Genomic DNA, 13847 nt, shown 5'->3' with positions numbered 1-13847 from the left:
AGGAATTATCTGTAATGGAAGAAAATTATGAAAACTCAGCATCTACTATATTGTGTTTATGCAATCTAAGGAACAAGAAACATTCATTTGGGGCATTGTTCCACACACTTCCAACACAGCGCTGAGCACCTTTAATTAGTAAACCATGCTAATTAAAAGCACCCACACATCATGTGTATCAGTGGCGTAGCACACCTTCATGCTGAGAAAAGGCAGCGGTGTACTTTGAACTAAAGCACACCGAATGTGTTTTAATTCAAAGCACACCACTGCCATTTTCTTAGTGCAGAGGCGCTTTGCATCACTGAACCACAACGTGCAAGGCTGCCAGAGAGCATCAAATTACATGCTCCAGCAGACTCGATTAATCGAGACTGCTCCAATGCACTAGATGTCCAGCGAGTTGGAGCAGGCTCCCCTTCTTGTGTGCAACTGCTCTTGGAGTTTCTTGGCATTGTGAGGTTCTATATTTACTGCTTTTCAACTACCTCTAACTTCCAGCTGTGGCAAGTCAATCTGGGTTTTTAGAACTAAGATTTCTTCTTTAATTCCTTGCATTTTTTTAAACCAACAGAAAATATTTCTGTGATAACTGCCATTAGTTGAGTTTGCCAAGTCTAACTGACTGGGGACAATTTTGGGAACACAGTATCAGTAAATGGAGGAATGAAAGTCAGCCTGCACTCTGCAGGACAAACAGAAATAAAAAGCTGTAAAGGCACATTTATTTCATCACTGCAGAGAACAGATAAGATTTTGAGTTTTCACAAGGAGCACAAATGTGTTACAGATATGTAGTTGCAGTATTTTCACTGTAAAACCACATCCTTTAGTTCCTAGTAGTGACCATGATGTCTGAGCAGCTTCTGCAATATGCTGTTGTGAACTTAATATTGTTGCATTAACATTAGTTTTTTGCATTTAAAAATGAAATGTTTGTCATTAAATTGCCCGTTGCTTAATATATGCACGAGGGTGCTTCAGTGTGGGGGCTGCCTGCTGGCTAGCCGCACACTAGAGCAAACTCGTGCCCCAGCCATCCCTTCTGCAGCATCTTGAGCCAGGTCAGAGCAGCCCTGTGGTGGCAGGCTCACCCCCCAGGCCCTCTGCCAACCAGAGCTGCACTGACTCAGCTCAACATACTACAGTCCCAAGTGCATGTGTAGACATGGTGCCCGAGAGCAATAAACTTTGGTGTGGTAAGTGCTGGATTTTATTGCATTGCATTAATATGCAGATAGTACAAAGGTGCCCAGATAGTGTCATCCATATGCCATTCACCCCTCCCTACCTCAACCTAAACCATGCCAAAGGTGGAAATTGGCAAGGAGGGCATCAAGGATGGGAAAACCTTCCCATGGATTGGCCCCGAACGTGGGGAGTAAAAGAAATCTTACAATCACATTTCCCACCTTATTTCTGAATTGTGCTGAAAGAAAAAGCAATAGAGCTGAGATGTGATCCCATAGTATTTACATCTGACATAAATATGAATAACATAATTGATTAAAGGCTCCTAGTAATGACCCAGTTCAAGAGCTATGTAATCAAAACCCAATACAGAATTTTATTATATAGGATTTTAAAGCATTTCTCATTTGAATCCATATTCTAAATATTTATAATTTTACAAATTACATGTAATATCATATGGACCACAAGTGTCTGGTATTCTGTTCATGGTAACAGGAATATTTACATTTACTTTTCTATGATGCTAAGGCTTAACAGGGCATTATGAATAATATTCTTTTGCTACATCAATGATTCCCAACATTTTTAGACTTATGGCACCCTTCAGAAAATTTCAGCTCTTAGTTCTCACTCACTTTTGACTACAGAAAAACAATAGAGCAAGTCTTCTGTTGCAAAAAACTAGGAAAAACCAAAACAGGTCAGAGTGCTTTTTGCCACCACAGACTCCTATTTGAAACCTCTGGGTTTATCTTGTGAATCATGTTTGCACACATAACAGTGCTAAAATTGTGTGGCACTCTGTGGTACCCTGGTTTAGAATCACTGAGCTACATGAAACCTACCTATTTCCTTAGACACTTCCCTAGTCAGTGTAAATTACCGTAGGAAGCAAAAAGCTGGTTGCTGCTGTCTTAAAGAGCCCTCATGTGGTTTAATGGGTAACTACAATATAACCACAATAAATACATTACGATTGAATCATTATCGAATAGTACCTTTGAGGGTCTTAACTAGTGAGAAGAGAGGTTATAATGTTGGCAGATTGATCACACCGGTGGAACAATTAAAATACTGAAAAATAATGAATGTTTGCATGGAATTACATTCAAATATTCAAAACGGAAAACCTGGAGGTGAAGATTAGGCTTACCTCACCCGCACTATGGCTGCGCTGTCTGGTTAAATGCTGCCGATGAACTAATGCACTAGTGGGCCTGCTACTCTGCAAGGGAAGCCGGGGATCGATGAATGTGGTGGTGCGAGAATTGTGGTCAACAAAAAAAGCCTGGAGGAGGAAAAAAACAGAGCGTTCACTCGATCTGAGCCAACATGCACTGTAAACTAGGCCATTTCTAACTGCACCTTCCCTGCAATAAGCATACTTGCCAGAGGGAAAGCAGCCGTAGGTTAAATACAGAAGATATGGATTCTAGTCATTACTTTAAGAAGTTACTTCATTTGATTGTACCTCATCTTCCCCTTCTGCAAACAAGAATAACATTCCCCAGCTCATAGGGGAGTTATAGGGCTTACTGGCTTAACCCACTAACATTTTATAAGGCAGTCATGTATACTCAGTTGGAAAGCATCACAGAAATGCCAAATTATATCATGGTATAATTGTTCAAGAAGAGAGGATTTTAATTTTTTACAGGAGCAACAGGGTCCAGCAATTCATTTTCCTTATAAGCAGCCAAAAGGAGGTCACTTAAGGGCAACAACATGGCTCTTTAAAAGCTATTTACCTTATGAATATGAACACAAGTGGGTGTGTATGTATTTTAAGCCTATGATTATGGTTCTATGACACAATGTGATTACAGGTTTGTTCACTGTCTTCCTGCTTAAATTCTTCATGGTTTAACAACCTACAAAACTCAGCTGGGGTCGCAGAGAACATACTGCTAAAATGTGATTAAAAATTCAAGACAGGTCCAAGGGTTTCATGGGATGAGAAAAAAAACAGTGAGTCTTGTTTGACTCACCACTTTCTGAAACAGGACCACACGATCATGAGGAAACTCAGAAGCTGCAGTACAATTAGAGCAAAAAGTCTCTGTATTTCAAGATTAAAACTTGTTCCAGTTTTAGTGTGGCTCTGGGGAAACACTTCCTTGCTATTCTCATGCTTTTGTGAGCCTTTAGCCATGGTGAAAAAAACACAGAGCTATTTCAGAAGAATATTTAAGTTCAGGGAGAAGGATTTACAGCAAAACAAAACACTGAGGAAGAAAGGAATATAAATCACAAAGCGGTTAGTGTGGCTTGTTAATATTACTGCTATTTTTCTATGCTTGAGAGGCATTCAAACACGATGCTTATGAAAATAGATAGGTAGACACTAAATCTATTCAATCTAAATCCATTAAGTGTGAAGACCTGCTTTTTTTCCCCGCCTTCTCCTGAGTTGGCAATTTGGGTCTATTGAGAAGAAACCAGTTCCTCTTCTGAGCAGTATGAAAACAAACAGACAGAAGAACAGATGAGTTATACCAGTGCAGAGTGAAGCATTACTGTTTATTATAACAGGGATCAAGGTACAGCCGGGCAGGGGGTATCACTGATGCAAGTCAATGCAGCAAGGCACTGCTCACGTAGACTGGGGGAAAAGGGGAGATTCTGGGGCCTGCCCCATGGCATGGAGCCTGAGCAGTGAGAGGCCCAGGAACAGCACAGAAGTTGGACACACTTGATTTAGCAGAATGTTTCCTGGGTAATAAACTGTAAAACGTGTTTGATAACTGCAACGTGTTAATAGCAATCTTTGAGCTTTACTGAGCTTTGAGCTTTTGCATTTGGCAGAGTCCACTTTTGCCAAACAGTGATGTCATTTGTGGCACCAGTAATGTAGAATCCAGGTATTATAGAAGTATGAAAGCAAAGTGAAAACTGTTTTAAAATCTCAATGCTGGTCTTAGAGTGGTGGGGTGGCTGCTGTTGAATGGACCCAGGAGTCTTAGGTGCTTATGCTCCTGGTTGATGCATTTACTTTTCCCTGCTAGCAGGTACCCAGAAATATTTTGAAAACTCCACTGTCTAATATTTTATCTAATTGGATCTACCAATATTGTAAAGAAAGTAAGTCAACTTTCATTAGCTCAAAGTCTGAGTTCAACAGATCAACCTTATGGTATAGTAGAATTAGAAAAAACATCAATAAAAATATTGATTCAACAGAAAAGAGAATTCTGCTTGGAGTCATATTGCACAAATCTCTGACTTAATGTGGCAATCTAACACAGTATGTAATACTTTTTCATGCATACACTTAAATAAGATATGCTTAAAGACTATATTAAAAATGATCACATCTTATTAAGCATGAATGTTTGTAGGCATGCCAGTGGCAACCTACCATATAATAAAGCATATATTTACTATACTGAAAACCCATTAAAGAAAATCATTGTAACTTCAAAGCTCAGTTAATCTGGATACTGAGATCACAGCTAGAAACTCAGTCTAGCACAAAAAAGAAAACTAAATCTAACATTATGGAAATTCCCACCACTGCTCTGAAGAACAAAATTTACAACGGTTAGACAGAGTCTTGGTACCTTGGCTTGGCCAAAAGCTACATGGATATCACCAAGCCCTATAGCTGTTTAAATAAAAAAATAGCACTCTAAGTAAAAAGCTGTGAATGCTCATTAAAATAGTTTAATTCTGATGTTTTTCATTTGTATAATATTTTATAATATATGCACACAAATACACACAAGAAAATAGGAAGTAAAGTATTTTAACAGGCATTACAAATATGTTCAAGTTAATATCCATAAATATATTTAATGCATCTTTAAATACGTTAAATCTAACTGCATTATACATACATATATATCTGTATGTGTGTGTGTATATGTGTGTATATATACACACACATATATACACACACACATATGTATACACACACATATATACACATTTACACACATGTATATACACACACATATATACACACATACACACATATGTATACACACACATATATACACACACATACACACATGTATACACACACATATATACACACACATACACACATATGTATACACACACATATATACACATTTACACACATGTATACACACACATATATACACACACATACACACATATGTATACACACACATATATACACATTTACACACATATGTATACACACACATATATACACATTTACACACATGTATGCACACACATATGTATACACACATATATACACATTTACACATGTATACACACACACATATGTATACGCACACATATATACACATACACACATATGTATACACACATATATACACATTTACACACATGTATATACACACACATACACACATGTATATACACACATACACACATTTACACACATGTATATGCACACGTATACACACACATGTATATACACATTTACACACATGTATATACACACTTGTATATACACACATACACACACGTATATACACACACGTATACACACACACACACACACACATGTATGTATACACACACACATGTATGTATACACACACATGTATGTATATACACACATAAACACATACACACACAGGTATACACACATACACACAGGTATACACACATATACACACATATGTATACACGCATATGTATACACACATATACACGCATATGTATACACACATATACACATATACACACATATGCATACACATATACACATATATACACACACATATGCATACACACATATATACACACATACACACATACACACACATGTATGTATACACACATACACACATACACACACATATGTATGTATACACACATACACACATATGTATACACACATACACACAAATGTATGTATATACACACATATACACACATACATATACACACATATGTATGTATACACACACATCCACGTATGTATATACACACATACACACGTATACACACATATGTATGTATACATACACACGTATACACACATATGTATGTATACATACACATACACACACATATATACACACACATATGTATGTATACACACACACATATATACACACATATACACACATATATACACACATGTATGTATACACACATATATACACACATACACACACATCTGTATGTATACACACACACATACACACATATGTATGTACACACGCATATACACACACATATGTATGTATACACACACATATACACACACATACACACCCATATGCATGTACACACATATACACACACATACACATACGTATATACACACACATACACAGGCATATGTATGTATACACACACATATATATACACACACATACACACATCTGTATGTATACACACACATACACACACATATGTATGTACACACGCATATACACACACATATGTATGTATACACACACATACACACACACACACGCATATGTATGTACACACACATATACACACGCATATGTATGTATACACACACATATATACACACATACACACACCTGTATGTATATACACACACATACACACACACATATATATACACACACATATGTATGTACACACACACAAATGCATATGTATGTATACACACACATATATACACACACACGTATGTATACACGCATGTACACACATACACACACATGTACACACATACACACATGTATGTATATACATACACACATACATACACACACACACACACATATATATATATAAAATAAAGCATGTGTATACATACGCACACAATACTCAATTTGACTGTCTTTAAATAATAATGAATTCAACAATTAAACCATAAACAATCACTTTACTGTATGAAAAGTTTTAATACAAAACATATGTATATACATTTACATGTATTCCTGACTCTACACTATCAGCCTACATATGTTGTGAGAGAGGGAATACACAAACACAGATACAAAGATGCTTTTTAGTTCAGACCCCAAGATTTCAGAAGTCCTGTGTATTAATCTCCACAGAGTTCAATCAATGTACTTCAGTTCACAAACAAACAGAGAAGAGAGGGAGGATAACCATTTGGGAGTAGGGGCAGCTTCTTCTCTTTGCCCCATACATGTTTACTCTGTGTTGCTTTTGAAATCAACTTTAATGTATTTGTAAGTTAGTGGGCAACTGAAAAATCATGGAATGTGTCTTAATAGCTGCACAAGAGGATAAAGGTGTGTTCATTCTGAGCATGAGAACTAAACCAAATGGAAGAAATATTTATGTATTGTGGTATAGCCAGAAATCTCTCTCCCTCTTTGGCCAAGCAGCGCAAGAAGCGTTGTATAGTTCAGTTATTCCTAAACTAGGAAAAGGAATGGGAACGTGATGGGATAATATAGGAGAAAAAAAACCCATAAAGCAGACTAAAGTAACTGATTGCCACTTTACAGTAGGAAAAAACTTTTTTTTACAATGCTGGATCCAATGCCCAATTTCAGCACACAGGACCAGAAGGGGCAGTGCCAGGCCCCAGTGTCCTATCCTGGTGGGAGGGAGGAGGCTGAGAAGTGGGCTGCCAGCCCCCAGGATTCAATCCCAGTGCAAGGGGAGTACAAAGGGGCAGCACCAGCACCTGAGGACCCAATCCTGGCACATAGGGGGCAAAAGGAAGTGGTGCCATCCCCCCCAAGGCCCAATCCTGGTGCACAGGTAGCAGCGGTCCTGAGCCCCATCCTCTATCAGGCCCACAGACTCTCCACCTAGCCTGAAGACAGGCCCTGTGCTACCCACCTGGTCTTAGAGCCAAAAGGTCGAGCACCACTTGTTTAGACAGATGTTTCTGTCTTGAGAAAGGGGTTCTATTAGATGACTTCCAGAGGTTCCCTTCAAGCCCTATGATTCAATGATTTTTTTTATTCTCTTAGTTTGTTCATAGTGCTAATAAAAATTTATTTCTCATCAAAACTCATATCTCTATTATTTCCTCACATTCTAAATCTATATAGGCTTATTCCTTCCTACGCTCCTGCAAAAAGATTAAGAAAAAATCCTGGGTAATGATACCACAAAAAAGGCCACTGCAAACTGTAACTGGTCATCCTAGCTTTCTTTAATTTTTTTAATTTTTTTTTATAACTTTGAAGATGATACGACCGCATTTAATACAAAGTCATATAAAAAGTAAGTTTAATTTTCCTGTTTTCAACAGGACCCAATAATACTTTTCTACAAATAAAAAGAAGCACTTCCAATATCCCATTAACTTAAAGTAAGAAAAATTTATGTAGAAACCCAAGAGAAAAATTAAACTGCCCCTGGCTGAAGAAACCACAGCATAACTTTACTAATAATGAATGTTTCTCATCCAGTGAATGGTCATTTAAAAATAATTAAGACCTCTATACATCAAACTCTAACTTTAAAGTATAAAAAGTCTTGCAATACAACCACCCAAATCAGTTATTAGTTGGCAAACTATCAACAAACACTTTCTATCAGTATGTATTGCCAGTCTTAAGCCCCATGCAGCCCAAAACTGATCTAATTCCCAAAACTAATCTGGTCTAAATGTATTATATTTCTTCTGAGAAGCTGATCATTACTGGCTGTATGTAGTACTTGGATGTTCCTTCAGGGACATCAGGTGCTGTTTAGGAAAACAAATATGGTGGCAATAAATTCTGTTGGAGAGATTTTGGGGAGAAAGAAATTGAACCTTTATAAAAATCAAACCAACATGGCTTAATAGATTTTAAAGTTGCAGAAAAAGCACAAAAGCATAATAGGCCAGTGTGAACAGGATAAAGTCCTAAGAAGCCAACAGAGCTACATGCATTTGGCAGAGGATTCTACCTTTCTACAGTTTGGGTATGTGCAGATGTTCACCATACCTTATTTTAAGCCATGTAATTGTAGATCGGGAGTGACATGTGCAAACATTTGTTGGTGTGGGAGCCATGCTAGGAACGTGGAGTAAGTCACGGTAGGAGGAGGGATGGGCAGGATCAGAAGGCAGCAAGGGACTAGTGAATTCACAGTGGGGTTTGGTAGGTTGAGGGAAGAGGGGACTGATAAGTATGTGGGGGGATGGGTCTGCAGGGGGTGGGGTCGAGGACTAAAAATAGCCCGGTCAGAGTATGGGGGTGAGGTGGGAGTCTAAAGAAGAGCCGAGTCCAGGAGCTGGGGTGAATGGCTGGGTTTTCCCCGCCCCAAGGCCGAACTCCAAACATGTGCAGACATTTACTAAATCAGGCTAACCCATTCCCAATCTAATTTAGATCAGTCCCACTATTTTTTGCCCAGTTAACCTCCTCGAACATCTGCATAGTTTGGCATTTAAAGGGACCTAACTCGAGTACCCTTCTCAATAATACTCCCTCAGTACAGACAAGATATATCATTCTGTGCAAGGCAGGAGGAAGGAAAATGGCCACAGTAGCACTTTCTCTATGGGAAAGATTAATCATTTCTCTAGTTGTCTCCACCTTGGCTTCTTTTAGAGCAACTCTCAATTTCATCAGTATAGAGACTAAATCCAACCAGACTTCTATTTGCATTCCAGTTACCTTGCCCTGATGGTCATGTTTCATTTCCCAGCCTCTTGGCAGCTCCAGCTGTTTGTTAGCAAACATATTAAGGAAGCCCACCAGATCACGATTATGCTGGTAGCGCTCAAAATGGTGGGTGTCCCGCCGGACTTTGGTGATCATGTGCTTTAAACACGTGTTGTTTGTAAACATGCGGTAGGCACTCTGAAAAATCCATCAGAAAAATAAATACATTTCTGAAAAGAAAATCAGAATTAAATATCTATATAGGAAGGCCATTAGTCGAACAATTAGAATCCATCCATTCTAATGAACAGACAACAGCTTGAGACCCAATCTGATGCAGTCTCCAGTGAGGTTAACAGAAAGATCTCTACCGAGTTCAATGTTGTCCAAGAGTAATACCACTGAAGACAAATGGCCTGCTCATGCATTTAAAGTTATTAACGCACATTTGCGATTTGATAAACTGGACCCTCAACAATTAAATCAATGCTTATATATCTATAAAGCTCATATACTTTAAAGGAAGAAAGGTAGAATAGTTAGCCCTTATTAAGTGAATTTGTCCTAATATATTTTATCAGAAATGATTTATTCTTGTAGGCATTTTGCAAGACATCTACATTTCAAAAACACCTAGCCTTTTCTTACTGATAGAGGCAACCTTTTTAATGTAAAAGGATGGCCTGTTGCTCAGATAAACCTTAATTAAAACACCTCCAGCTAAACAATGGTAATAGAAACAAAATTGAAAATCTTTGTTATGCATTCACCCCAATGAAGTATAGAGTGCATCTCTTAGCACTCCATTCACCTCACTCACATCAAGCACTGAGACTGCTTCTTCTGGCAACAAAGTTGTCTCAATTTTAGTGACTTTACAGTGCACTCCTAAGCATTCTCTTAAGGATGGTATATCAGGAAAAACTAGAAACCATGGCATACACAATGAAACTTATTAATAAGGTGTATGACAGGGTGGTAATATATTCCTCTTGGAAACTCATCAGGGACTTAAGCCAACACTGTTTCCACCTACTGGATCTTTAAAAAGATATAGGCATGTTTGATTATGGCTTTGAATAACCAAGAATAAAATATGGAAATGTAAGAAAGAAAACAAAAATTAGGTCTCAACTGTGGAGCTAAACAGAATGGTTGGCATGCACACAAGCAAACATACATCATAAAGCAAAATTAGCATTGTTCAAGAATTTTAAAACCACTGAATTATTAACAGGGGTGTAGGTTGTAGCTGTGTTGGTCTAAGGACATAGGCAGACAAGAGCACACACCAACTGCTGAAACTTCCTTAGCCCGACGAAGGGTTTTTGAACTCGAAAGCTTGCTTAATAACTATTCTCCAACTATTTGGGTTGGTCTAATAAAAGATATCAAATTCACCCAAGTAACCTTGTCTGAATTATTAACAGGAATTTATGCAGAAAATGAATTATTCATTATGTTATTTCTATTTATGCTACATATCTTATCATACTAATTAAAACAAACAATCCTGTAAAATTTGAAAGCATTTTAGGTGACACTCATCCCTGTGCAAAGCCACTTCATAAGGCACATGCATCACTAACATCTTCAAAATGGAGAGAAATAATTAACCATCTTAATCTGAAGTTAAGCAGAAGGCAAGGCAATGTGGCACTTTATAGACTAGCTTGTTCAGTGAGACACGAGCTTCTAGTATGCTGTAGTGTCTAGTAGGCATAGATAACTACATAAGCACAGCATCTACTAGCATCTAATAGGCTGTAGGCCACAGAAGCTCATGCTTATGAATGAGTTAGCCTAGGGCTGTCCAACTGGTAGCCTGTGAGCAGCTAGCATGTGCCCTATGGGCCCCTACAACCACTTCTCCTATCAACATGCAGTAGATGAAGTCCTAGGAAGGAACTGTGTGCTGCCACTGGGAGGGGGGAGGCAGGGAGAGGGAGCATGTGCCACATGTGCAGCAGGGTGCCATGCACTGTTCATGTAGCCCACTTCAGGGGAGTAAGAGGGAAGGGGGATTCCTGGGGGCCACAAGCTGTCACCAGCTCTGCCCACATGCTGTGAAGGAGATGCTGGGACCCTGCCCCATACAGCATATGGCCTGTGTGGTAAGTAGCCACTGGCTGCACCAAAGTTAAACAGCCCTGAGTTAGTCTATAAGGTGCTGCATAGCCCTGCCTTCTACTTATCTTCAAAATAGTGTGACAGAACCTTGTGCTGGCCCTGTGCAAGGTGTGTTATTCACCCTTCACAAGTAGGTCACCTGTTACAAGGAACATATTCTGCATGTAGTATGACTGGATGAATAATTAAGACAAAAGTAAATACTGTAAAAGCTGCAATGCCTCCTGGGGAACCTATGACAGCACACTCAGTTGCAAAGGAATGCACTGAACAGTGAGCTTTGATAAACCTTCCTGTATGCCAAGGCATATTGTATGCAGGCCTATCTGTAGACTGTAGGCTGAGATATGGCAGAGACTTATTTGTTTGCTACTTCTTTGCTACTCTATATGCCGTATAAAGCCATATATGTTCTTCTGCATACAGAGGTGAAGATATAAGGCCAGTATTTACAACAGATTCTACACCAGTAGCTGATAATGTTGTAACTTACATTGTGGATAAAATATGAAATTAGAAAGTAGCTGAAATACCACAAAACCACTGGGCAGAAATGGCGTATATGATCCTTAACAGTGGTTACTATAACTATGGAATGAAATCAAATAAAAATATGGTTCACTACTGTATTACTCCGTTTTCCTGAAGAAACTGTAGCGCCTTGGCTTTCTATCAATAAATGGAGTTATTCTGGCCTAAAACAAATAGCCACTGCAACTCCTTAAGCAGAAATGAAGTTAAAAAATCCTGATCAAAGCTTTATCTTATCAGCTAGCACATACCATCAATTTTGGGGGGTTTGATAGGCTGTGTTACAAGGCTAGAAATACTTATTGTTATGGAGTTCATCACCTTCTTCGTTGTTTTATATCTTAACCTCAACAGAGAGGCTTATAGATAAGAATACCAAGATTTTCCCATCTTTACAAATGTACATTTATCTTTCCTTCTCATGCCCTTGTCCTCACGACAAGGTATTTAGCAGAATTTGCAGATTTACTGGAATCTGACATGGCTGCACTGTGAACGCTTCTGCTATAGCCTCAACTTACAACCTCTGGATTGTCAACCAGGTGCTTTGGCACCCACACCATAACCCCAGCCCCCTGTACATTTATGGAACTGCTCATCTCTACATGCTGTACTTACAGGGTTAGAATGCAGCACTGGAAAGAATTCTGGACTGATAAGAAATTTCACAGGAGGAGACTGTAGCAACAAAGTAAGCCTGGACCTGGAGGTAGAGTGAGGCAGCACATTCTCCCTTCGAAAATCTAATTAAAAAAAAAACACAAAAACTTCTAGTAATAACTTTAAGAAAGCCTCATTACAAACAACTATACAACTGTATTGATTTGTGTCATGCAGTGTGGCAACTTTCAGGTTATTTAAGTATTTCTCTGCACAAGCATCCCATATATAATTCTAATATATCTGTGAATGCTTGCTGCAGATATCTGAGTTTTCTGGGGTAAGTGTGTTAGACAGTTGTCCATAATATATTTTTAATTGCTTTCAGGTTACCATACGTCACCCTAAAAAATAATCAATCAATAAACAGTGGTATTTGACATATCATAGCCATATTTCTACAGATAAATAGACAGCAGATAACCATGTTTTGTTAGATAGCATCAAGTGGTAACTACATATAAGTGGTATTTTTAAATGCTGAACAATGTGTATGTACAAATGCATATAAAAGTCATTTATTAAATGTTTCAAAGCATTTCAATGTTTTTAAAAACAAAAACAAAAAACATTCCCAATAACCCAACCTGGTCAGTCATGCAATATTTGAAAAAGTGCTTACAAAACAGAAGAGAGAAAAGATTTGTTAAGGAAATAAGTTTCAGTTTCACCTTTCAAGATGGGTATGATAATAATTTGGCTGTTCTCTTAGCAGTTAAGTACACTGATTTCATGTACCAATGGGTGGAAGAACCAGTGACCAACCTCACTGTGGAGGGTAAATCTCTTGATGTCATTTGACAGCTTTTGCTACTTGGGTTTTAT

At 38.2% G+C, this 13847-nt stretch overlaps 1 protein-coding gene across 1 annotated transcript in view; it reads right to left on the bottom strand.

Moving 5' to 3' along the window:
* The window catches only part of HECW2 (HECT, C2 and WW domain containing E3 ubiquitin protein ligase 2), a 324758-nt gene that overhangs the window by 73844 nt on the left and 237067 nt on the right, over positions 1–13847 (bottom strand). Inside the window, exons 14-16 of the mRNA XM_025209949.1 lie at positions 12981–13105; positions 9714–9899; positions 2348–2482 (exon numbers count right to left, since the gene is read on the bottom strand). Of these exons, the coding sequence (XP_025065734.1) occupies positions 2348–2482; positions 9714–9899; positions 12981–13105 (446 nt within the window). The remainder of the gene's footprint in view (positions 1–2347; positions 2483–9713; positions 9900–12980; positions 13106–13847) is intronic.

This window comes from Alligator sinensis, unplaced genomic scaffold (assembly GCF_000455745.1).
Source record: "Alligator sinensis unplaced genomic scaffold, ASM45574v1 scaffold784_1, whole genome shotgun sequence".
Classification (NCBI taxonomy): domain Eukaryota; kingdom Metazoa; phylum Chordata; order Crocodylia; family Alligatoridae; genus Alligator; species Alligator sinensis.
The sequence above is the reverse complement of the archived record's forward strand: the minus strand, read 5'-3'. Positions and strand labels throughout refer to the sequence as shown.